The sequence below is a fragment of the Quercus robur genome, chromosome 6 (genome assembly GCF_932294415.1).
Source record: "Quercus robur chromosome 6, dhQueRobu3.1, whole genome shotgun sequence".
Lineage (NCBI taxonomy): Eukaryota > Viridiplantae > Streptophyta > Magnoliopsida > Fagales > Fagaceae > Quercus > Quercus robur.
The window spans coordinates 42224821-42249240 of record NC_065539.1 but is presented as its reverse complement, the minus strand read 5'-3'; the positions used below and the strand labels follow the sequence as shown (position 1 = coordinate 42249240).

Here is a 24420-nt window from a genome sequence, read left to right as displayed (position 1 = left end):
GACTAACACTTTGATTTTGCTAACTCTGTTTATCTTTCACTTAGCTTATTCTGTATACGGAGAGCCTTTTATTGCTCACTTTTATTTATTGTGGCTAAAAGTAGTGACTATATTTTCTTGTGTTATCCGTATTATATATGCCTGTCATAACTTGTTTATAGCAGCTCTGCTTGCCATGGGCATGTAACCAAAGCTTGGCAGACGTGGTGTAGTTTGTACACAAGCCGGACCAAGGTGGGTTCTAGTTGGACCGGTCCCAACTCTCTCATCCAGAAAACTCGGGCCTAATGCAGTAGGAAGCAACCCAACATTACAAACAAGGCCCACCACCTTACAAAAGCTATGCAATCTTCTGAACTTCCTTTATGTGGCTGATTTTACTACTTAGTTCCATGGGTACTAATGAATTTGGTTAAGCAAACACATAAAGCATATTTTTTCTATTTGCAACACTGGCCATGAGCAAACTCATAAATGTGAAGTAAACCCTCCAAATTAAAATGTCCAAATTATTTATTTCCATCAATATTCTTATCTAATGCCTTTGAAATCAAGATTTCCAGAATAGGCAGTATTTTCCAAATGTTCCTTTATGAGGAATATGCATAATTGATACTCAATGCGAGACTTATCCTCTGAAAAGTATGTGGCCAATATTCTTATCTAATGCCTTTGAAATCAAGATTTCCAGAATAGGCAGTATTTTCTAAATGTTCCTTTATGAGGAATATGCATAATTGATACTCAATGCGAGACTTACCCTCTGAAAAGTATGTGGCCAAAAGTCCATTCTCATTCGTGTAGGACAGTCAAGTGAAGTAGGGTGACCATGCTACCCTGCTAAGTGCTAATTGATTTGAAGTGAAGGACATGTTTGTGATCAGTGAACCTAATATTTCTTCTTGGAACGAATCAAAGATTGAGATCATCCTCAAGCTTTTGTCGAACTATTATCTTTTTTTGGAAAACTTTTACTAAACCAGACATTATTACAAATATACAGATTCTTGAAAAATTATGAGGGACTCAGTCCTCGTGAGGTGACGAGTCAATCGGCTGTGAAAATTACAACACTTCGTATCATACCCGCATTCTACTGCAATTGAATACTAAGGACCCATCATCATAATAGCTCCTATAGATTAAGTGTGTGAGAGAATTGTGGCCACTACTTTCACCACATCTCTGTCCCAACAACCTTCTTTTACCATACACTATGCCATTCAACATGCAGTGATGCTGTCTTCTGATGAGTGGCTTGCAATGTTGGTGAGCCTCAACCATTGCGTTGAAAATATAGCATTATTAGTATGGATGTGAGGTTCCAAAGCCAAACAGTTCATTCTCAAAGTAATTCACCGGTACTGCCCATCATCAATTTCTTTTTCCAGTGGTATAGTTTTGACGTGATCTTAACATGTCAAATTCACTAGTGCTTTGTGGTCCAGTGTTTCTTAGCTACCTTCTCACCATCCTGTTTTGCCATTATGTGGGTCTAGTTTTGAAGTGATTTTGTCTTTTCTTCTTATTTTTTTCCTAAAGGACCTTGCAGTTTCTTTGATCTCAACTAATTACTTATGAGTGCCGCAAATCATTTTCATTGGAAATCATTCCATTCTTGTATTGTTTTAACTTATTTGATTTTATATCCAAGAGTTTACGATGTTAAAGTGACTGGAACAAAATACTTTATCGGTTGAACTTATTGTTTCTCAATATATATATATATATATATATATATATAAAAGTTGAACTTATTAAAACCCACTGCACTTAATTTTACATCCAGAGTGTTGCAAATCATTTGCATTTGATGTTTTTTTGAAGGACCTTGCAGTTTCTTTGTAGTACTTTACTATGAAACTACCTTGTTGGCAAAATTTGCAAAATAATGTTATTTTAATAGTAATTATTTAAATTGACACCTTTTTGAAACAATTTGAGAATATGGCCTTTTTAAGTTTTGAAACCATGTTTTCTAAATGCGATTTTACTTAATTTTAAAAACACGATTTTAGCACTTAAAAATCAAAAACGGGTTTCTAAAACATGATTAAAAAAATGTTAGTTCCCCAAATAGCTTAAAAAACAATGTAAATTTATATAATTTATATTAATGAATAATTTTTTTTTTTGGTTTGAGCTCAGCTCGTTTATTAAAAAAGCCTAAAATTAAGGCTCAAACTTGGCTTGTTTATAAACAAATAACATGAACAACTTTCTCAAAAAAAAAAAAAAAAATGAACAAGATTTTTATTGAATAAAGCTTGAGCCTGTTCATGGACGATTTTTTTTTGCTTGGGCTCAACTTATTTATTAAAAAAAACCTAAAATTAAGGCTCAAGCTTGACTTGTTTATAAACAAATAACATGAACAAGATTTTTATTGAATAAAGCCTAAATTGTTTATAAACGATCCATGCGATTGAGTTGATAAATGAGGTTCCTAAATTAATCAATTCCCAAGTGATTTTCTAAAGAAATCAATTCTGTTAGATGAAAACCACACACAAAAATTTCATCTAATTTGAAAGAATTAAATAAGAGATAATGCACACAACACTTCAGAAAATCTTTTTTGACCTACACAACATGGTAAAAGATTCCCTTCAATCGAATCCTCTAATTCCTTCCCATTTTTAGCAATATTTGAAGCACTTGTCATTTATTTTATTTTTAAATGCAACGTGTCTTACATTTTTAAAATTAAAAAAAAAAAAAGTTGGGAGGAAACTGGAGAACTTAAAGGGAGGGGATCTCACCCCTAAAATTTCATATATCATAAACCGCTTGATTCCGCCCTAATTTCTTCCTTCATTAAATGTTGAAATTTTCTTAGGAAGGCAAATTTTTAAGTAAAACTTCTAGTATTTCGAAGATCAAGGAGATATTAGAATGATTATGAGGACCTACAATGCTCATGAAGTGAACTGACATGAAGAATGTTTCCACTGAGGTCACAAGTCAAACGGCTGTGAAAACCGCTACAACCCACACCCACATTCCCCTGCAACTGAGGACCGAGGACCCAAGATACAGTTTCTTTTGATGAAGGGTGTGAGAGCCTCTACATTCACTGCATCTCTGTTCCAACAAATCTCTTTTCATCTTACTTTGCTTATCCAAATGCATTCTTACTTTTTACATTGCAGTAATGCAGACATTTTGTTGGTTTCTGATTAGTGGTTTGCAACGTGGATGAGCCTCAGCCATTGCCTTGAAAAAAATCGTATCAATTTGAGGTTCCAATCAGTTCATTCTCGGGCATCTCATCAGTACAACATTCATCATTTTGTTCCAGTTGTATAACTTTGAAGTGATTTTAACAATGTCTAATTGACCACTGGTTTTGTGCCTGTGTTTCTCAGATACTTTCTTGGAGTCTTCTTTGACTAGCAACTTAAAAGGGGATGGAAGTATGGCACAGGAGCGCAAAAGCATGATCTCTCTAGATTATACTGAATGTTAAATTCCATGTAGTAAAATAATAAAAATCCTTTGTCTTGCCTTATGCTTCAACAATCGCAGTTAGCGCATCTCTTTTTTTCCCTATAAAGTAACCAAAGTTTAAAATTAAAATTAAAAAAAAAAAAAAAAAAATTCAAATACAAACATGCTGCAGTTGGTGAAGCAAAAAGTGGAATGGACAAAGGATTTTTATTCGTCATAAAAATAGCATGTATACAGATGGTGAACTGGTTCCAACTATAAAGGCTAGAAGACTTTCATTATAGTATGATTGATCTTTTGCATCTTCTATACCATGCTTACTGCATGGCTCAAAAACTTACAAGAGTAAAAGCTAAAACGGGGCATGGGGTAAAATATAAATAATGCCTGTACAATCTCTTGCTATAGTGTCAGTAATTGGAAATAAACATATAAAATTTAGTATTGTCATTCATAAAACTTGTGGTTACAAATCCCTCCCCTTTAATAAATTTTATAAATGCATAACATGTTGAAGGCAGAGGGATAGTCATTGCAAGCTCTTTTCATGTTCATTAGATCATCACTACAAGAACTTGCTTCTTTTTAGATACCTGACAATATAAACACAGCCAATTGTTGCAAGTTCATATCTGAGTTCTAACTGCCTTTCCCTAAATTAGATGGTCTCGGCTCTCCAGTCCTTGGACTAAATGGCCCTCTTCCACCAAGCCGAGGGCTCTGTTCCCCTCTCAGTTCACTTATGCGAGGGCTGTGTACACTATCTGACAGCCGTGGGCTCTGTAGGCTTCTAAATTCTTTGGAAGGTGTTGCTGTGCAGCTTGTTAACTTGAGACTGCACATCCGTCTAATCTCGCCCCGACTACGTGTTACTATGCCATCTAGAATCTCTCCATCATCTCCAAATGAAGCTGTCCGTCCCATTTCCCCATCCTGCTATGGACAAATCAAGAAAACGAGATACATAAGTTAAGCTGTATTGCTAGGTCACCTTAATCACTTTCTATTCTAAATCCATTTTAATTCAACCCGAAAAATTACACTACATTGATTACAAAGAGAATAGATTAGCAAAACTGAAGTTCTTCAGATTTTCTGAATTCTTCTTCCTAGGCATGTAATGTATATATAGAATGTAGTATGTAAGGAAAAACAAATAGAGTTTATCTACAGGTTGAAGCAAAAGAACTAAAATTGTAAAGTTGCTAGCTTTTTCTGCTTACAACAAGTTTGGTAGGGGGATTAAAGCCCAAGTTCTCCCCATAGGCACAACCGGATAGTACCACTGAACCACAAGCATAATCAATAAAGGGAAGTTGAGCAAAAACTTACTATTGCTAGGTTGAATGATAAAGCTGGCGCCTCTTCATACTCTGCAGCATCTAAATCTTGAAGGTGTGCCGCTTTGAAAAACTTGGGCAAAATGTATTGTCTCACAGGAACCAAAAGCATAATCATTAAAGGGAACAGAACCCCAGCAATTGGAACCCATGTGATCCCAAAACAAACAAGCAGATAAGCAGTCTGGAAGATTGTAAAAATTGCAATGGTCTTGAAAGGTACAGTTTCCACAAAAGTGGCATGGTACTCCTCCAGTACTCTGAAAAAGCATGCAATATGGTTAGTTCCATACTATTCACGTTTATAGGTAAAATGATCAAAGAGATGAAGAAAGCAGCTAAGAGCCTACTTGTATCTTCTACTTGGAGCTGTGAAGAGCAATAAGATTCTTTCCCAAAACTGGTTACCGGGTAAGCTTTCAATGGCCATGAAGGCAAAATAGCCCCAGAGTACTGAGGTTGGGATCTTCTTAAGGAAAGGCATGGCTGCAACACATCCTCCTACCATCATAGCTTGAAGCAGGTTACTGAGCCGCTGTTCTTTCACCTCAACAGGCAGTAAATCATCAATCTCTTTCTCAACATCAAACGTGCTCTCATCAACCGGGGCATTTATATTCCCCGTGCTTGAAGCTATTTGAATTGTGGAGTCTTTCAATTCCTTTAATCCCTGCTCAGAATACAAATTTAGGCAAGGTTGCATACTTTTCGGCACCATAAGAATTGATCACACTTCAGAAAATTTAAAATAATAATAAAACCAAAAGGAGAACAAAAAAATCATGAACATTTATTAGACTAACATTATAAATCAAGCCGTCTTAGACTTTATATTCTCACAGAAATTATATGAACTATATTGGAATCTCTAATTAACATGGCCATAATAAGGTTCTTTTGAAACAAAGCGTTGGATATCCAAGATATGTCCAGCAATATTTGGTTTTCTAGTTTCTGCATTGTGTCTTTTCTATGTAGATACAAATGTGACTATCAACAGCAGTTTTCTGCTATGTTAGACAAAGAAAAGAACGAAAATATGAAGTCATCATACCCTAGCTGAAGGTTCCTGGTAAATTAAAGGAGTCTGCATCTGTTGATAGGCTTCTTGCATGCTTCCATACACTTGTCCCAAGCTTGCATTATTTCTCATACACTTGCGTGCTGTTGCTACAAGTCGATTACGAAGTAACTGCAAAACAGGAAGATGTTGTTATAAGGATGTACATACACAGAATCTATGCATGTGTATGTTTGCATGGGTGTGTGCTTGACTATGTCTGCATGCACATCTGTGTTCCTGTGTGCCTGCGTTCTGAATACATTATAGTCAACTATTTACTAAATGGGATTTATGGATATTCATAGTAGTAAACTGGCAGTTTCTTGGATGCAACATGAAGAGCAAAGAGGCTGAGCAACTGATTGGCTACTAGTCAGCAAGCTCTAAATTTGGCAGCAGAATAAAGAACCTGGAATTATGGTATCTTTGTGTACCTGGTGTTTAAGCGTAGCCAAACTTTTAGTATGCATTGGAGATTGAGGAATAACTCCATTTGATGGAGGGATCCCAATGAGACCACACAATATGACCTGTCATGCAGTAACAAGATTTCAAATGAGGCAAGTGGGTACTAAGTGCTGTAATTTGCAATTGCATAATAGAGAACTGGAAGAAAAAAAATGGACAACACAAGAAGGGCATTTGCATACCATGAACCCCAAAAGAAGTAAATCATAATGGAAAGAAGGGGGCTTCCTCAAATTGAACTCTTTCTGCTGGGCGAGTTGAGAAGCCACACTGTGGTCAAAGTAGTAGAGCACTGCAATCATTGTTGCAGGAATGAAAGCCCCAATTATATAGAGAACCGGCACATTTAGCATGTCCTGTCAGTTTTAGGTTAAGCCATTTAACATACTCTTCTAACTATAAGTATTATAAAGGAACAAATATATCAAGCTAAAGGGCATATAAATATACAATTTTCCAGAATCATGTACCTTAATGACAGTCCAATTCTCATATGCACCTGGTGACCATGGATTTGGACTGAAGAGTCGTCTTGGGATTCCTTTTGGAACACTTCCAGCTGGTAGATAGGAAATAGCTGTCCAAACTACAACCATCAATGGCACACCATAATCTGCTATGAAGCCTCTGAGAGATCCTGTGGGAGTTAATAATGAACTCCATAAATTGAAAGAACACTAGAAGGACCTACAGCAGCAAATATGGTTCATATAGACAGGTTTAAAGGTCCTTCAGTTGTTTCTCTCTTTGAGCTCAAATTATTGATATTCACAAAGGAGTCCCATCTCATGTACTCAGTAGGCAGAGAAGCCAATTTTCCACCAATTCCTCTTCACATTTCCCTTCCCTTTATGACATCTTCTACAGGGAAAGAATTGGTGAGCCTCCTAGATATCATGAATGAGACTACTTGTTTGCATCGTTTAAACCTATTGGCTAAGGAAGGCTCATAAACTGAAACTAGGAGTGCTTTAAATGAATTTCTATGGCAAGCAGTAACTTAAGAGTTTGTAATACATTGGAGAGGCTGACAACCTTAAACAAGATGCATGGGGAGTGGAATTCCTTGAAAGTATATATTTAAAATGACTTACCAGACCCATACCGCCAAGACCTTGCTTTTCTGCTTCTTAAAGCGGTAAGCAGAAGAGCAAATGACAAAACTAAAGCAAACATGCCATTTGAAAATCTCCATGAAGGCTGAAACTCAATTGAATTTGGATTTTCTCTTTCAGGTATACGAAATTCTTCAACAAGTCCCTAGCAAACCCAATTAAAAAACAAGCATGAAACTCTATACATGCAACTATTGATATTATGTGCTTCAAGGAGGGTGGGCGGGGGTGTTGGAGGATGTCTCTTACTTTTATAGCTTCTTGCATGAAGAGCATTGCAATAAGAAGGCCAAACAGTTCCCCAGCTATACGAGTAAACCTATTAATAATGGAGCAAGCCCCTAAGACAGCCAGTAGGAACAGCAATATGGCAGTCCACACACATACCCTGCTCATCCAAATGACCATATAAGTTCAAAAAATATAAACAGAATTCCTAATCAAAATTAATCAAATGTCATAGCAATTAACATCAGCAGAAGAAGTTGCAATATCTTTCCATTAGATGGCAATAAGAAAATACGATACCATCCAGTCCATGCTAAAAAGAGCTTTGATCCCAAATCAGGCCTATCTTTAGCAAACTTGAACATAAATGTATACATAATCACGGTTGGCTCTGCGACTCCGAGAATCAGCAAAGGTTGACCTCCAATGATTGAGTGTATAATTCCACACAGTGCTGTAGAAGCTAATGTTTGAACTGCTGTTAGAACTCCATCTGTTGATACCAGTAAAAAATCTTGAGATACTTACCACACAAATAGTTATATACATAATATATGCACCATTTCTGGCCCTAGATAAAAATTATGAGATGCTTAATTGAAAATTAGCAGCAACATTTAGACAATATTCAAACAAAATGATACCTGTACTTCTATCCAACTGTTCTCCAAAAGAAATAACTGGGATTGCTGAAGCAAAGAATATATATGTAGTGGGGGCCAAAATCCTAGGAAAAATCGAAACAAGTTACTAAGCTAACATCATTATTTTGTGTCAAATTCAGCAATAGTTAAATGCCACATTTAATATTAACCCAAAACCTTATAATTGAACTACATTTATTACACAATCCATAGTTCTCGTGGCAGGAGAAAAATATACCTGAAGCCTGCCTTGAATCCACCAGTCCAATCTTGCTTGTAACACATCAGCCTCCCATTAAGATCATTCTTGATTCCGCGAAACGGCACAAATGTCTCTTCCATAGCTCCTTCTTTACTAGGACCACTGAGAGCACCTTCTTGAATGCCTTAACAAAGGACAGTGCTCATGCCAATCTGGTTGTGACTTGTGACCAAGGTGAGTGAGTCTGGCATTGGAAGATTAACAATCTAAAATTTATGTTTGAATGACATGAACATAGAAAAACAAAGACAGAACTTAGATGTCATTTGGGTATAATTAAATCATAGTTATACAATTTTGACCCACACAGGAAAAGTCAGAATTGTGTTACTTGGGCACAACTCAGAATAAATAAATAAAAAACAAGAGCAGCATTATGCAGACCTGGCCCTAAGGTATAGTAAACATCATACAAATCACAGTAACAACTATGGCAAAACCTCAGAAACTTCAAAATGAAAAAGGCATTGTAGTATTTTACCACTAAGCGACAAACAAGACTGGCCCTTTTGCTTGTATTGAAGTTTAGCATTCACACAATGTGGGCACAGAACGTTTGTAAGGAAAGGCTCCAGATAATTAAGCTTGGAAAGTGTGGTGAGAAGGGACTGGATTTGATGCTGAATCGCTGATATAGTAATGTGGGTCAATAAAAGGAACCAAATGAACATCACTGTCAGTGTTGCACATTTAAAAAAAAAAAAAAAAAAAAAAAAAAGATTATTTAAAGAAGCCTACAAAAGCTAACAACCAAGAAAAGAAATGTAAATATATAAATATATGGAAAAACAGGAAATTCAAAGTAGATGCATTTTATAATACTTACCACCTCAAAGCATTGAAATTTAAAAGTGATAAAAAGAGAGAAAAATGTAGGAGCTTTATTTTTTTTTTTTAAAAGGTGCTTTTTTAAGTGCATATGGATATGGGGGAAGAAACTAGAAAGAGTGCACTGCCAACCCATGACAAGCTGGCCTGGAAAGAAGCACCCAAGTAGCTTCTCCAATCTCTACAGTATTTTTTTCTTTATATTATCCTGAATTTTAAATATATCTGTATGGTTTATACTGTGTTATTATTGGAGAATACACTGGGAACAATTTGGAATGTATGGTGTCTTAACACTCCCAATAAAAAAACTTGTAGAGGGATTCCTCATTATAGTGTTTTTATTTATTTATAATATTTGAGGAACCTCATTATAGTGTTAATGCATTGGAAAGAACAAAACTTACAGGTAATGGATAGTCTCTTTGATAAAGTATTCATGAAGCAATATGGTGGGGAAGAATCATATTATCTCTACACTTATATTTGCACCATGCAATAGACAAGTTATGTATTGTCTCCATCCAATCTTATGTAATATATTAGATCACATCCATTTTTGTCTTCTTTTAATTAACTATTCAACAAAAAATATACAATAAATTTGATCTGACATTATATAATGTGGAGGCAACACAGCATCAATTAAGTTCCACATGAAAAAGATGGGTTTCAATTAGTTAAAAATATGTTATCATTAAATAAATGATTTAGAATTGAATCTTGCTTATATACCTACACCAAAAAAAAAAAAAAAAAAAAAAATCAGTATCTTCACATGACGTTAAAAAAAAAATTATCGTGGAGTAGATATTATAAATTTAAATCCTATCATACGTATATAAAAAAAAAAAAAAAAAATCCACAAAAAAAGAAGAAGATAATTATAGATATGACAATTGAGCTTATGATAACAGGGTGTGACTTTGTGACTGACTACCAAATTGTTCTCCAATTAGCTTGACCATGGCGCCCACCAATCAAGGAAAAGATAGCACCTTCTTTGTTCCATAATAGATGATACTTTTGAGTTTTGAGACTAAAGGAGATTATTAATAGAAAGGTAAATATTTTTTATGAAATTTCTGAAAGTGTCATTTATTTAACATTGGCTATTGATGCAAAAATTTTCAAATATAATGATATATGAAAACTTTTACTTATATAAAATGAGATATTTTTTGAAATGATAAAAAAAAGCTTTCACATATTATGAAACACTAAGTTTAATGATAAAAAAAAAAATACAAATCTTCTCACAACCGATATAAGTTTGTGATTGGTGCGTAATAGAAATGATGTTAATGGTAAACCAATGTGAAATTGATGTTGCACCAACTACAATTTGTTATCTCTGTAAATTTTGATTTTTTTTTTTTTTTTTTTTTTTTTTTTTGCATTACTCGCTATTGATTGAACTCCAATAATAAGGTTGATTGAACTTGGGATCTCCAAATTTACATTGTACTTCAAATTAATGAGCTCATCACCCAGATAACTCTGTTAGGCATGTAGTGAAAGGGGTATCTAGGTGATGTAGAATTGGAGTAAACAACTAACATACACTGATAATATGGTCAACTGAACTTGGGATCTCCAGATTTATGTCATGCCTCAAACCAAAGAGTTCATTACTCAGATACCTCGTTAAGTATGAAGTGAAAGGAGTATTTAGGTAATGTAGTAGAATTGTCGTGAACAATTGAACATTATATAGAACTAAAGTACTAAATGAACATTTTAAGTATTACTTTAATTTTGAAATCCACGCGGATTTACTACATCCAAAAGCACACCTAAAGTCTTTATCATGATTGGTTTGAGAGAAAAATAGAGAGGAGAAAGGAGAGAATAGATAATTCGGATGGGGGAGGAGAAATGGTGTTTAGTTAGGGAGGTGAGTGATGAGAAAAAATGGTGGGGTCTAAGAGTTTTCTTCTCGGATCCACCATTTGAGAAACAATGGCTTTCTTCCCAAAATTGAGGAGAAAACTAGAGAGAAAAGTAAGGAAGAGAGTAGGTTGATGGAAAATTACTCATCTCTCCTCCCATTTTCAGCGTTACTTTTTTTTTACCAATGTTATATTTTTTCGTAATTTTGATTTTTTTTCCTTATATACTATTATTATTATTATTATTTTCTTGGAACTAACAGCATAGACAAAGATTACATGCAATTTATATTTTTTTATCATCTAATTTTTCTTTTCAATCAAATAAAAAAGTTTTTTATCCTTTTACTTTTTCAACTCAAATCAAGTATTTTGACCCCAAAATATATATATATATATATATATCCTTTTACTTTTTCACGTCTTTCCCGTTTTATATGCTCCCATGTTTTTATCCTACCACTTTTTAACCTCTTTCCCATTTTATCCTCCCACTTTACCCTCTTTTTAATTTTGAAATCCACTAAATCCGACAAAAGAGTCTACGGTGACTGAACAAACATCTTGACTTGATTCGTAAATAAATGGTGAGACGCCAGGGGACAGTGGTGGAGGAACAGTACGGAATGATTAATAAACTCCTAAATCTTAATAAGCCGAATACGTTAAGCCACAGCGCGTGTCTGTTACGGGATGCAGAGATAAGGCTAACGTGACAGCTAGTGGTAGTGATGATTGATGATATAATTTCAAAGGGCAAGACGAGAGTTCAAATAGTTTTGGAGTAGTGGATTACGCTTTAGAAAGTCCCGCGATTCCTGCATTTCTCATTTCCAAGAATTTATTTATTAATTTGTTTTTAAAAAATTGGTAGTCCTTCGAGATTCTTATGGATCATTCGATTTCAATGCGACCGTCAGTTTCTTATGGATCATTTGATAAGCCAGTCTTTTTTTATTTTTTTAAAACAATAAAATTAAGGCTTTTTTTTTTTTTTTTTAAGATAGTTTCAACTTATGATGTCTGCTCCTGATGATAACTTTTTATCATCAAGCCAAGATATCAATCGATTTTTAGTATAGACGGAGATTGAACCACATATCTCTTATTCAGCTATTAGAAACTTTACCAATTGAACTAATTAGAATCCATAATTAAAGCTGCATTTGTTTCCAAATTTTCTTTAACAGAATTTCTTTTTGAATCTTTTTAATTTTTTAATAATCTGATAATTAGAAGAGGGATGATTTATATCATATAAGTCGCGGATTGAAAAACCAAAAGATAACAATTGAGATACAAGATTTTTAGGCATTTTAATGAAATGTTAGTACATATCTAGCAAATTGCTACAAATAAATTTCATATTATAATTTTTTTTTTCCCCAATAGTAACTCCCCTCCCTCACTCTTCACAAATTGACTGTTAATCGCAATCACCAATTTTTGACCAGCATTAACAGTCTATTAACTTATTTCAAATCACAATAGCCAATTTTCTACTTAATTTTGTATGTAAATTTTGAATTTTGAGTATATTTAATTATTCGAGACACCCAAAGCACTCAACAAAAAAGTACAAAATGTTTTCCTGTTTGGAACTTTTTTTTTTTAATTTAAATTTTTTTAAAATAATTCTTTGAGACCTCAAGATATATTAATAAAATTAGGCTTCGTTTGTTTTCTTGTAAGGTGTTTGTTTTATTGTAAAATTTGAACAAACTTGAAAATCTTGGAAAGAACCAAAGTTTTAGATTCGATAGGGATGAGTATTTTTCATTCATTCCCATCAAGAGTAGCAAGTATACAGAAACTCATTTATATACTAACTTTCTAAGTTTTTAGAGAATGGGTTATTCACATTTTATTTGATGGCTAGAGACAAATTGAAAGCTAAGGAGTAGTAATTATAATGATTCCCCTAGGAGAAATAGAGATGTCTCCTACGTTATCCATAATATGTGGAAGTATTGATGTAATTTCATAAAGTGAAATGCAAGGACTCATGGACGGAGCCATTCATGGACTAGGGGGCAATGGCACCCTAATTTTTTTATAAAAAAATAATATAATTATATATTTAGTACCAATTTTAGCAACTTTGTTCAATAAAATTACATTTTGTCCCCCTTATTTTTCATTATAAGAGAAATGCAACAGCTATAAAAAATTTTACAACATTTTTATAAACTATTGAAGTAGCAAATTCTTAATGGTTAGCATCTGAGTCCATTACTTACAACACTTTTTTACTTACTAATAACCACTAATCATAACAATTTGTAAAAAAAATTGTAGATCTAGTATTTTCCTCCTTTTAAAATCCATAAAAAAATTTATAGATCTAAAATCTAAATATATATACACAAGCCCAAAATATTAGCCTAACAACAAAAATTACCGATAGACGATAGCAAAGTTAAAAACAAATTTGAGACTAATCAACTAATTTTACCAAAAACAAACAACTTAGCCCTTTAAAAAACTTTAAACAAAATAATTTTATCCTTACAAACAAAAGACACGCTCTACACACACATAAAAATAATAACAATAAAAGAAAACCTTTGTTGGCTAAGCAGTAGAGTTGAAAGCCGAAGCCACTGCATGCAACTAACAATAAAACCACCCCCTCTAACTCCAAATCCTGACTCCGTCCTTGCCGTACTCAATTGTATGGATATGTAAAATACATGATTTCCATTTTCCAATACTTTTGTTGACCAGGAAACTCTTTGTAAAAAAATTGTAAAATGTTTACCAAAAAAATTCAATAAAACAAATTTTAAAACACACGCCCCCCTTCTCTCTTTCTCATTTCTCATTCACATAGACCCCCACCCATCCCTTCTCTCTAGCTTCAATTGGTGTGAGCATCTTATGTATAAATTGGTGTCGGCATCTAGGAAACAAACGGAAACTTATGTATAAAATGAACCCTTTTTTTTTTGTTGGATTCCAGCCTTATTTTGAAGATTGCAATTAAATTCAAGAAAAAGTGTCAATTTTTTGAAAAATATTTAGAAAACAAAGCATTTTTGAGATATCATTTTTCATATGGAGTAGTATTCTATTTAGAATTGATCTTTATACTTGCTGTAGGGGCAAGGGTCCAAGATCATATATTGGGACTTGGGATTTATCCGAGGATATAAATGGATCCGAGAAGAAGCAAATAATTATTAGATATTTCTAGACCAGGTCCCATAAGTAGAGAGCAAATAAAAGGTTGTCCGAGGAGTACATCCTCCTTAGACTTGATGAATATGGTTTAAAGTATGTAATCCAGCAATTAAAGTGACCTTCCAGGAAGTTTTAATGACAGGGATGTGCCTCATGAACATATAAGAAGGAAGGAAACCTAAAAATATTTAAGGGAAGGCTGACACCACCGCATTAAATGCACTGCAGCTACTTTTCTGGCCGCATTTATGTGGAGAAGACCTCTAAACAGTGCTACCTTGGCTACTGCAACTCACAGAGAGCTGGAGAGGGTGTCTGATGGGACAAGTACTCGAGTAAGGGTTCGGATGATCAACAAGTGGAGGATGAAGATGATTCAAAAGAGGATATATAAGGTGAAAGACTCTTCATGGAATAGGGATCGGAAAAAAGAGAAAGAGAACACTGTAGTAATCCAAATTGTTTCTGTATTCAACTGTGATCTATATACAATTACAGTCTTCTCGGACTGAAAGTCTATTGATATTAATACATCTTGTTTGCACTTGATTATCATTTAATTCTATATTAGCTGTTGTTCAAATCGTTAGCGCCTAGTTCTTTGACCCACTCTCTACAAATTTATTGTATTGGGCTCATTGGGCTGAGATTCCATACACTTTGGGCTTGAGTCACAAATCGGGACCCTACAATCGGCACCGTCTGTAGGAAAGAACTTGTCTGGTAGTGAAAACAATGGTCAAATATGACAAATTCAGGCTCACATCAAGCAAAATCCATGGCGTCTCAACGTGAAAACCCTTTCGCCAATCTTGAACGTAGGAAATAGAGGGAGGGCAGCATGCACGTTACGCACACAAGCAAAAGCCACTCTTGAGTTGGGAGTCACGTCTCTCAAGAACAACACAATAAAGCCATGCAAAGCGACTAGCTTAAGAAGAAATTACGCCATGCACAACGAAAACAGATTCCCACCCCATCTGATTCCTCCTCCAACGATGAGAAGGATAGCAGTTATTGACGTAGATCAAGGACTCCCCCCAGTGAATCCTTCTCATATGAAGAAGAGCATCATAGTGAACGCCGATGCAAAAGCCCTGTACACAAAGGATTGGGAAATGATGCGATGAGCAAAACTTTGAACTAGATTGCCAAGTCGCCGTTCACTCGTAGAATCGATAGAGTAGCTCTTCCTCGGCGTTTCCATCAGCCAACATTCACCATCTATAATGGGCGAATAGACCTGATGGAGCATATGAGCCATTTTAATCAGAGAATGGCTATCTATTCTAAGGATGAAGCCTTGATGTGCAAAGTGATCCCATCCAGTTTGGGACCTGTGGCAATGAGATGGTTTGAAGGCTTAAAAATAAGTTCTATAAATTCCTTCAAGGAGCTCACTTAGGCGCTTGACTCCCGTTTTATCACATGTGTGAAGGTCCCTCGGCCTTTAAACTCCCTACTGTCTTTGTCCATGCGAGAAGGGGAAATCCTGAAAACGTACTCGGACAGGTACTGGGAGATGTATAATGAGAAAGAGGATGACTTTGAAGATGTCACCATCAGTACTTTCAAGAGTGGCCTCCCAGCCGAGCATGGTTTAAGGAAGTCCTTAACAGGAAAACCAGTCACCAGCCTGCACCAACTTATGAACCGTATTAACAAGTATAAAAAGGTTGAAGAAGATCAACAACTCGGTAAAGGAAAAGCTAAGGTTATCCCTCAGGAGAGGACGGATTTCAGGTCGAACCGATTCAATAATAACCGGCCTCGAAGAGATTTTGCTGGACAATCAGGGTCTACCAACACCCAGACCGTTAATGCAATATTCCGAGAACCGGTGCACCAGGTTTTAGAAAAGATTAAGAACGAGCCATTCTTCAAATGGCCAAATAAAATGGTTGGAAACCCCTTAAGACGCAATTAAAGCCTTTATTGCCAATATCATCAGGATCAGGGACACACCACGGAAGATTGCAGGAATCTTTGGGATCATTTGGACTAACTTGTCTGAGAATGGAAGTTGAAGCAACTACTGCACCATTCTAGTGGCCAGGTAGAGCAGACAGTTTTGGATCCACGAAGAGATTCTTCTTTAAGACCTCCTCTAGGAACAATCAATGTCATCTTCGTTGCCCCCGATAGGACCGGTTCCTGTCCCTCCACAGTAATGTCGATGGCTCGGCTATCAGCCAAAGATAGTAATTCAGAACCTAAAAGAGCCAGAATAGAGGCCCCGTTAGTCTTGGGCTTCTCAGCCGATGATAAGATTAGAACTATCCAACCCCGTGACGATGCTTTAGTGGTCACACTTAGGATAGGGGGGTACGATGTGAGAAAAGTGTTGGTAGATCAGGGAAGTGCTGTCGAAATAATGTATCCCGATCTGTACAAGGGGCTAAATTTGAAACCCGAAGACCTGACAGCGTATGATTCCCCACTAGTAAGTTTCAAGAGGAAGACAGTTACTCTAAGAGGTCAAATTAGACTGCCAATACAGACCGGTTTGGATGTAGTGGAAGTGGACTTCATTGTGGTGGATGCTTATTCACCTTATATGGCTATTGTGGCCAGGCCTTGGCTCCATGCTTTAGAAACCGTTTCTTCTACCCTCCACCAGAAGGTAAAATATCCGTCCAACAGCCAAGTTAAAGAGATTGTAGGGAATCAATCCATGGCTAGACAGTGCATGGTGGCTACCATCTTGCATAGGCCCAATACGGAGTCCTCAGCTTCTGTTGAAAGGAACTCATAGCAATTAAGAACCCCGGTAATGACCAATAATGAATCAATCGAGGAAGCAAGGTGTGAAGATCTAGAAAAGGTTACTGTTGGTGATGATTCGGAGAAGTTCTTTCAGGTCGGCTCCAATTTGCCTCCTCAAGAGAGATAAAAGCTAATCGAATTCCTGAGAAAAAACGTGGATGTATTCACGTGGAATGCTTATGAAGCCCCAAGGGTGGACCTAAGTTTCATTTGTCACCACTTGAATGTTAATCCATCTGTTACCCCCAAAAAACAACCTCTTCGGCGCTCATCCAGAGAACATTCTGATGCTGTCAAAGATGAGGTGACAAAGCCTAAGTAGGCGGGGGCTATCAAAGAGGTTTTATATCCTGAGTGGCTGGCCAATATTATGGTAGTAAGGAAAAAGAGCGGAAAATGGCGAGTGTGTGTGGATTTCACGGATTTAAACAGGGCTTGTCCGAAAGATCCATTTCTTATGCCTTAGATAGACCAGCTGGTAGATACTACTATAGGTCATCCTCGGATGAGCTTTTTAGATGCATTTCAAGGGTACCATCAAATACTGCTAGCACTAGAGGACCAGGAAAAGACAAATTTTGTTACTCCCACTAGAAACTACCACTATAAGGTAATGCCCTTTGACTTGAAAAATGCAAGATCTACCTATCAGATGATGATGACTAAGATGTTTGAACCTCAGTTGGGCAAGAATATTGAAGTCTATATAGACGACATGGTAGTGAAAAGCAAAGTGGTGTCCGAGCACGTGGGAGACCTCAGAAGCATTTTTGAAATACTGAGAGAACATAAGTTACGCCTCAATGCCTCCAAATGTTCTTTTGGTGTGGGATCAGGAAAATTCCTGGGCTACATGGTAACCCACCGGGGAATTGAAGTTAATCCCGATCAGGTTAAGGCGATAAACGATCTACAACCACCTCGGAATCCCAAAGAAATTCAGAAACCAACCGGAATGACTGCTGCTTTAAACCGGTTTATTTCTCGATCCACAGATAGATGCAGACCTTTCTTCCTATTGATGAATAAATGGAAAGGATTTGAATGGACTGAAGAATGTGCTTTGGCATTTCAGCAACTTAAAGAATACCTATCTCGGCCACCTATCATGTCCAGTCTTGAGACGGACAAAGTCTTGTTTTCTTATACTGCGGTGGCCCTCCACGCTGTGAGTTTGGTATTGATACGGGTTGATAACGGAGTACAACGACCAGTTTATTATGTGAGCAAATCACTGCATGAGGCTGAGATTCGCTATCTACCGTTGGAGAAGGCTATCCTGGTAGTAGTGCATGGTACAAGAAAGCTCCCCCATTATTTCCAAGCACATACAGTCGTCATCCTAACTCTGCTTCCACTCAAGTCCATACTGCGAAGCGCTGATTACACGGGAAGGATTGTAAAGTGGGGCACAATTCTAGGGGCTTTTGACATCAAATACATGCCCCGTACCTCTGTTAAGGGTCAGGTACTGGCAAACCTTGTGGCCGAATTCACTAAACCCCCGTTAGAAGAAATGTCAACAACACATAACATGGATGGAAAATCGTTGGTACAGTATCCTTGAAAGAACCTTCATGCTAGAAGGTATACGTTGACGGTGCGGCAAACCAAATGAGTTCTGGAGTGGGGCTAGTTCTGATCTCACTCGAGAAGCTCACCATAGAAAAGTCATTAAGATTGGACTTCTCGGCCACGAATAACAAAGCCGAATATGAAGCCTTACTGGAGGGAATATCCATGATTCAAAGAATGGGAGGAAAGGTGGTAAAGGTGTTCTCAGACTCGAGGTTGATCGTCAGCCAAGTGAAGGGCAAGCTAGATGCAAGGGTATTTAAATCAAGTTAGACATCTGCAATCAAGATTTGAATCCTTCATTCTTTTGCACGTTCCCAAGAGTAGAAACACACACGCCGATTCTCCACACTGGCAACATCCTCAGCGTAAAGCCTACCATAGGTTATCCTTATAGAAGACTTATGTAAACCCACGAAGATCAACAAACCAGCAGTTCATGTTCACCAAATTAGGGTAGGGCCCAGTTGGATGGATTCTATAGTATTATATCTGAGAGAAGACATCTTGCCAGAAGACAAATTAGAGGCTGAAAAGATAAGGAGAAAAGCACCTTATTTATGGTTATCCGAGGACCAAAAATTGTACAAGCGCTATTTTTCTGGGCCATATCTACTATGTGTTCACCTTGAAGCGACAAAGTTACTCCTTGAGGAGTTGCATGAAGGAATTTGTGGAAGCCATACAGGAGGCAAATCATTGTCTCATAGAGCCATCACTCAGGGCTACTGGTGGCCAAATATGCAGAAAGAAGCACTGAAATATGTGAAGAAGTGTGATCAGTGTCAGAGATTTGCACAAAACATACATCAGCCAGGAGGAGTGCTGAACCCCCTGTCTAGCCCCTGACCTTTTACTCAATGGGGCTTAGATATAGTTGGCATTTTCCCCAAAGCAGCAGGGAACAAGAGATATTTGCTGGTCGGCATTGACTATTTCACTAAATAGGTTGAAGCTGAACCTTTAGCAAATATCAGAGATGTGGATGCTAAGAAGTTTATTTGGAAAAACATTACTACCTGGTTCGGAGTCCCTCATTCCCTCATCTCGAATAATGGTCTTCAGTTTGACAGTAAGTCCTTTAAGAGATACTGCTGTAAATTGGGAATTACGAATAGATATTCTACCCTAGCTTATCCTCAGGGAAATGGACAAGCGAAGGCTGTTAATAAGGTCATAGTGAATGGACTCAAGAAAAGGTTGGATGATGCGAAGGGAAAATGGGTGGAAGAACTGCCACATGTCTTGTGGACTTATCGAACCACACCTCGTAGATCAACGGGGGAGACCCCCTTTTTGATGACTTATGGAGCCGAGGCCATTATTCCCTTGGAGATAGGCTTCCCAACATTAAAGACTAGCTCATTCAGTCCAAGTAGTAACAGTGAGTTACTCGAAAGAAGTTTGGATCTTATTGAAGAAAGAAGAGAAAGTGCAATGGTAAGGTTATGATGCCAAAGTAAAGCTAAGGCCATTAGTGCCTGGTGACTTAGTGTTGAGGAAGGTTCTGGGTACTGCAAAGAACCCAGCACGGGGAAAGCTAGGACCCAATTGGGAATGACCATATCGCATCACCTCTGTGGCTGGTATTGGGGCCTATTTCCTTGAAGATTTAAACGAACATGTAATACCACGTCCGTGAAATGTAAACAACCTGAAAATATATTATTATTAATGAAAATCTCCTTTATCATTAAATTCTTTTGTTGTGAAAAAGCATCGTGCTTCATGTTACTCTATTTATTCAAGTGTTAAACAGAACCTAAATCCTGCATGGTTCCTCGGAGCACAGGCTTAGGGGAAATTAGCCACTTTTGGCATCTATTTAAGTGTTAAATAGAATCTAAGTCTTGTATGACTCCCCAGACCACAGGCTTAGAAGAAATTAATCACTTTTGGCATCTATCCCAGTATTAAACAGAACCTAATTCCTGTATGGCTCATTGGACCACAGGCTTAGAGGAAATTAGCCACTTTTGGCATCTATTCGAGTGTTAAACAGAATCTAAGTCTTGTATGGCTCCTCAGACCACAGGCTTAGAAGAAATTAATCACTTTTGGCATCTACCCCAGTATTAAACAGAACCTAATTCCTATATGGCTTCTCGGACCACAGGTTTAGGGGAAATTAATTACTTTTGGCATCTATTCAAGTATTAAACAGATCCTAAGTCCTGCATGACTCCTCGGACCACGAGCTTAGGGGAAATTAGCCACTTTTGACATCTATCCAAGTGTTAAACAGAATCTAAGCTCTGCATGGCTCCTCGGACCACAGGCTTAAGGAAAATTAATACTCAGGGGCGTATACATAAATGTTTAAATAGATCCTAATATATGTCAGGTCTCTTGGACCACATGTTTAGGTGAAATTAACATTCGAAGATATCCTTATAGATGTTAAACAGAGCTCGAAATACAAGGTATATTACTTATCTCCTCTAGATTAGATACTCATTGTATGAGGGTTAATTCACGGTATAAGTGGATAATAACTCTCTATTGCTAATACATAGATAGATTTCTGGAAATGTCAATAATGATTTGTTAAAAGGATATGTTGGAAATAGAGCAACAACAGTTTAAACTCGTTTGCAATAATAATAGTAAGTTCAAAGAGTGCAAAAAGTAAAGATTCAGAGAATAGAAGGAAAGGTTCATTCATTAATTTCAAAGAAGATATATTACAAGCAACAAAATAAATCTCGAGAAGAGAAAACAAAAGAAAGTGAAAATCCTACAACTACTTTTTCTTTGGTTGGGGATCCTCCTTAATAGTGGCATTCTTGGACCTGACATCCCCATCTTTAGGCTTTTCGACTACCTTAGCCTGGGAGATCACATCCCTAATAGTGAGAGTATCCTTGGACTGAACATCACTGGCTGGAGGAAGGCCCTCTTTACCCATACCTACTCCGGTAGAAGTCCAGCATTAATGGTAAGTCCTTGAGTACTGGGAACCTGCTCAAGAGAGGGTAAGGGAAAAGCGGTTGAGGAAGGGTCAGTTAGAATCTCTCTGATGTGTTTTAGAAAATATACGTTCTCCGCCTTCCTCAGCTTGTAGCCTGCCGGGACCCCTGCACTGTTAAGGGCCTCATTCCAGGTTACAGTGCAGTAGTCCCTGCACACTTTGGCCACCTCCTCAGCCAATCTCTGCTTCATCTCGAGCATCCCCCACTCATAGGCTGCTATCTCTACGACTTGAGCAGCTTCTTTGATCGCCTGGGCCTCTGCTTTGGCCTTTTGCAATTTGGCCTTCAGACTTAGAACTGTTGCCTTCTCTATGGCTAGATTTAGCTCTGTTGTATAGAGAAGCTTATGCTGGTCCTTAGCCTGGGTCTCAGCAGTCTTAAGCCCTGCTAAAGCACTTAAACGCTCGTGCTCGGAGGTCTTGAGCTTCTCAGCCAGCTGAGTCTTTTCCTCCTTCACAAACCCGTACGCCTTCTCTACTTCGCGCCGGGAATTAGACTCAGCTTCAAATTTATTATGGGCGTTTCTAACGCATTCCTCGGCCAGATAAACTTGTTGAATGACCTGCATAAAAGCACCAAGGGGATTACACATAAAGAATATATGCTAATGGAAAAGGGAAATGAATTAAGGTACTGATGAAACTATACTCACCATTGCGAGGTCTCTTTTTAGAGACATAAACAAGTCAGGCTGCCTCATCTGCCTGAGGGCCTCCATATCCTTTGGAAAGAGGAAGGGCTGCTCTAAGGCTTGGTCCAGATACATAGAATGCCCCCTACTAGATTCCCTTATCGTAGAATCATATGGGATAGGGGCCCCGTCCATCTCTATTACAGGTGCCCATGTACACTGCTGTCGGTGTACCTCAACATCGTCTCATCTATCCACGGATTTAGATCTCTTGTCTCGAGGGTCTTTGGTCTTTTTTTGTTTTGTGCCCCTCTACGGGAGCATCTCCCCTTCTTCCAACTCTTGAGGTGGTCTTTTCTTTTTCGGATCAGGATTGATGCGCAGACCTAGATTAGCAGGAGAAGGAGGAGGGGGAAGAGGAAGGTTGGCAGAAGTCTGGGTCTTAAGAACTTTGGGTGGAGTTGCTCCCTTATTCCTATTAGCAATCAAACCCCTCAAGCTCGACCTTTTCTTAAGGTCCATGATCTCTGCTTTTTCGGAACTTGTTTCAACCAAAGCAATGGTCTGTCCTGGCTGATGAGCTGTAGAAAGTCTGTCGAACTCGATCTTAGAATCCAAAAGCTCTACAAGCCTCTCAGGTGTTCTCTCTTCCTCGGCAAAATGAAATCTATCTATCTCCTCCTCAAATGACAAATGTGAGGAGGAGGCTATCCCTTTCGCTGCTGCTACGGCTGCGAACGGAACTTGTTGGAGCAGTATCACAAACTGTGGAGGGTTTTGTTGAGCAAGCAATACCACAAGAGGTAGATCTCGCTTCGCTAGGAACCCCGATTTGGAAACGTCTATCCGAGCGAGCCGGGGGTTACCTGCTCTTAACGCTTGGCCTACGTCCTGGTATATGCGCGACAAGGATTAGGTGAGCAGCCCGCAGTTGATTATCCTCGCTCACGAATATCTCCAATCTCAACAAAAAGTTGAGCCCGGGAACGTTGACTAAACTGAGCTTCGGAGAAATGTGATCTTTATCTGCAAAAACATCCGAGAAGGCAAACATTGTTAAACCAATAATGAACATTATCCGAGAAGACAGACTACCAAAAATGAATAAAGAGAGCTTAGAAAACTAAGGTCTCGGCCGAGAGACTTGATCCTAGGGTACCCCACCTGGTGTTCCTGCCCTAACTGGGCAGTGAAGACCGTCGTGCCATCCCCCGGAGACAACTAGATAATCGTCCTTCATGCCTTTGTTGGACTTAGGGAGACAGGATATCAGTCTCACCTCGTCGGACCGAGATTTGAGGTAATATCCCCCTGAAAGGGAGTGACACTCGTACAGATGAGCAACGTCATGCCACGTAAAACCGAGGTTCATCTGGTTGTTTAGCGCATCTACACATCCTAAGACTCTAAACATATTGGCGGCGCATTGATGTGGGCATAACCTATGATTGAGCAGATAGTCCCTAGTTATCCTACCCATGGGAAGCGTCATTCCTCCCTCTATAAAAGCGATCATTGGAATGACAACTTCACTTTCTTTTCTATTTATGAGTACACGGTCTGGAGGACAGTATTCTAGGCCTACTCCTGGGGGGATATGGTACCTAGCCCTAAAGCTCTCCATACTAGCCGGAGAGTCTACCAAATACTTGAATCTATCCATTTGAATGAACGGAAATGACGCAAAAAGAAGTTTCTAAAACAAAAGAAAGAAGGCCGAGGAGGATGGCTGAGATTAAAAGGGGGAATATAAGGAAATAAGAACTTACGAGAATGAGTATGTTTATCTCTGTTGTTTTTAAAAGATTTTCGAAAAAATCTCGAAGAAAAGGTTTTGGAAGCTTTGTAAATTGGAGAATTTTGTGAGTTGGAGCGTTGGAGATCACTAGAGAGCTTGAAGATTGGTAAAGTAAAAGGAAAACAAGTTCCCTCAATGCTTTATATAGGAAATGGAAATGAGTGAGAGTTATCCCGCTTAAATTTCCAAGAAGAGGCTCAACTGT

General features: G+C 37.7%; 3 protein-coding genes across 7 annotated transcripts; 2 read left to right on the top strand and 1 right to left on the bottom strand.

Annotated features, from left to right (window-relative positions):
* Positions 1–3874: 3874 nt before the first annotated feature.
* Positions 3875–9543, bottom strand: LOC126688832 (probable boron transporter 2). 5 transcript variants are annotated; one of them, XM_050383702.1, is made up of 14 exons: positions 9397–9543; positions 9052–9198; positions 8547–8776; positions 8309–8391; positions 7965–8157; positions 7686–7824; positions 7416–7581; positions 6792–6958; positions 6504–6677; positions 6288–6383; positions 5845–5982; positions 5141–5460; positions 4783–5050; positions 3875–4386 (listed from the first exon to the last, which is right to left on the bottom strand). In XM_050383702.1, the coding sequence occupies exons 3-14, from the start codon at positions 8648–8650 to the stop codon at positions 4090–4092; spliced, it is 2145 nt and encodes a 714-aa protein (XP_050239659.1). In that variant the 5' UTR covers positions 8651–8776; positions 9052–9198; positions 9397–9543; the 3' UTR covers positions 3875–4089. The 5 variants fall into 5 exon arrangements, with proteins under 5 accessions (XP_050239659.1, XP_050239656.1, XP_050239660.1 ...); XM_050383699.1 differs by having other exon boundaries at positions 8547–8754; XM_050383703.1 differs by having other exon boundaries at positions 3875–4383; positions 8547–8754; positions 9397–9541.
* A 6404-nt stretch (positions 9544–15947) lies between these two features.
* Positions 15948–16400, top strand: LOC126690211 (uncharacterized). Its single transcript, XM_050385335.1, has one exon. It carries the CDS (start codon positions 15948–15950, stop codon positions 16398–16400), a length of 453 nt encoding a protein of 150 aa, XP_050241292.1.
* Positions 16401–16643: 243 nt separating this feature from the next.
* Positions 16644–17228, top strand: LOC126690210 (uncharacterized). The gene has a single exon (XM_050385334.1). It carries the CDS (start codon positions 16644–16646, stop codon positions 17226–17228), a length of 585 nt encoding a protein of 194 aa, XP_050241291.1.
* Positions 17229–24420: the final 7192 nt, after the last annotated feature.

What these genes read in the sequence shown, in the direction of transcription:
- LOC126688832 (XM_050383702.1), bottom strand. Translation starts at nt 8,650, where the DNA reads ATGGAAGAGACATTTGTGCCGTTTCGCGGAATCAAGAATGATCTTAAT. An exon ending in GTCTTGGCGGTATGGGTCTG is followed by an intron (nt 6,959 to 7,415) that starts GTAAGTCATTTT and finishes TAACTCCCACAG; the next exon opens with GATCTCTCAGAGGCTTCATA. An exon ending in TACTTCTTTTGGGGTTCATG is followed by an intron (nt 6,384 to 6,503) that starts GTATGCAAATGC and finishes ACTGCATGACAG; the next exon opens with GTCATATTGTGTGGTCTCAT.
- LOC126690211 (XM_050385335.1), top strand. Translation starts at nt 15,948, where the DNA reads ATGCGAGAAGGGGAAATCCTGAAAACGTACTCGGACAGGTACTGGGAG.
- LOC126690210 (XM_050385334.1), top strand. Translation starts at nt 16,644, where the DNA reads ATGTCGATGGCTCGGCTATCAGCCAAAGATAGTAATTCAGAACCTAAA.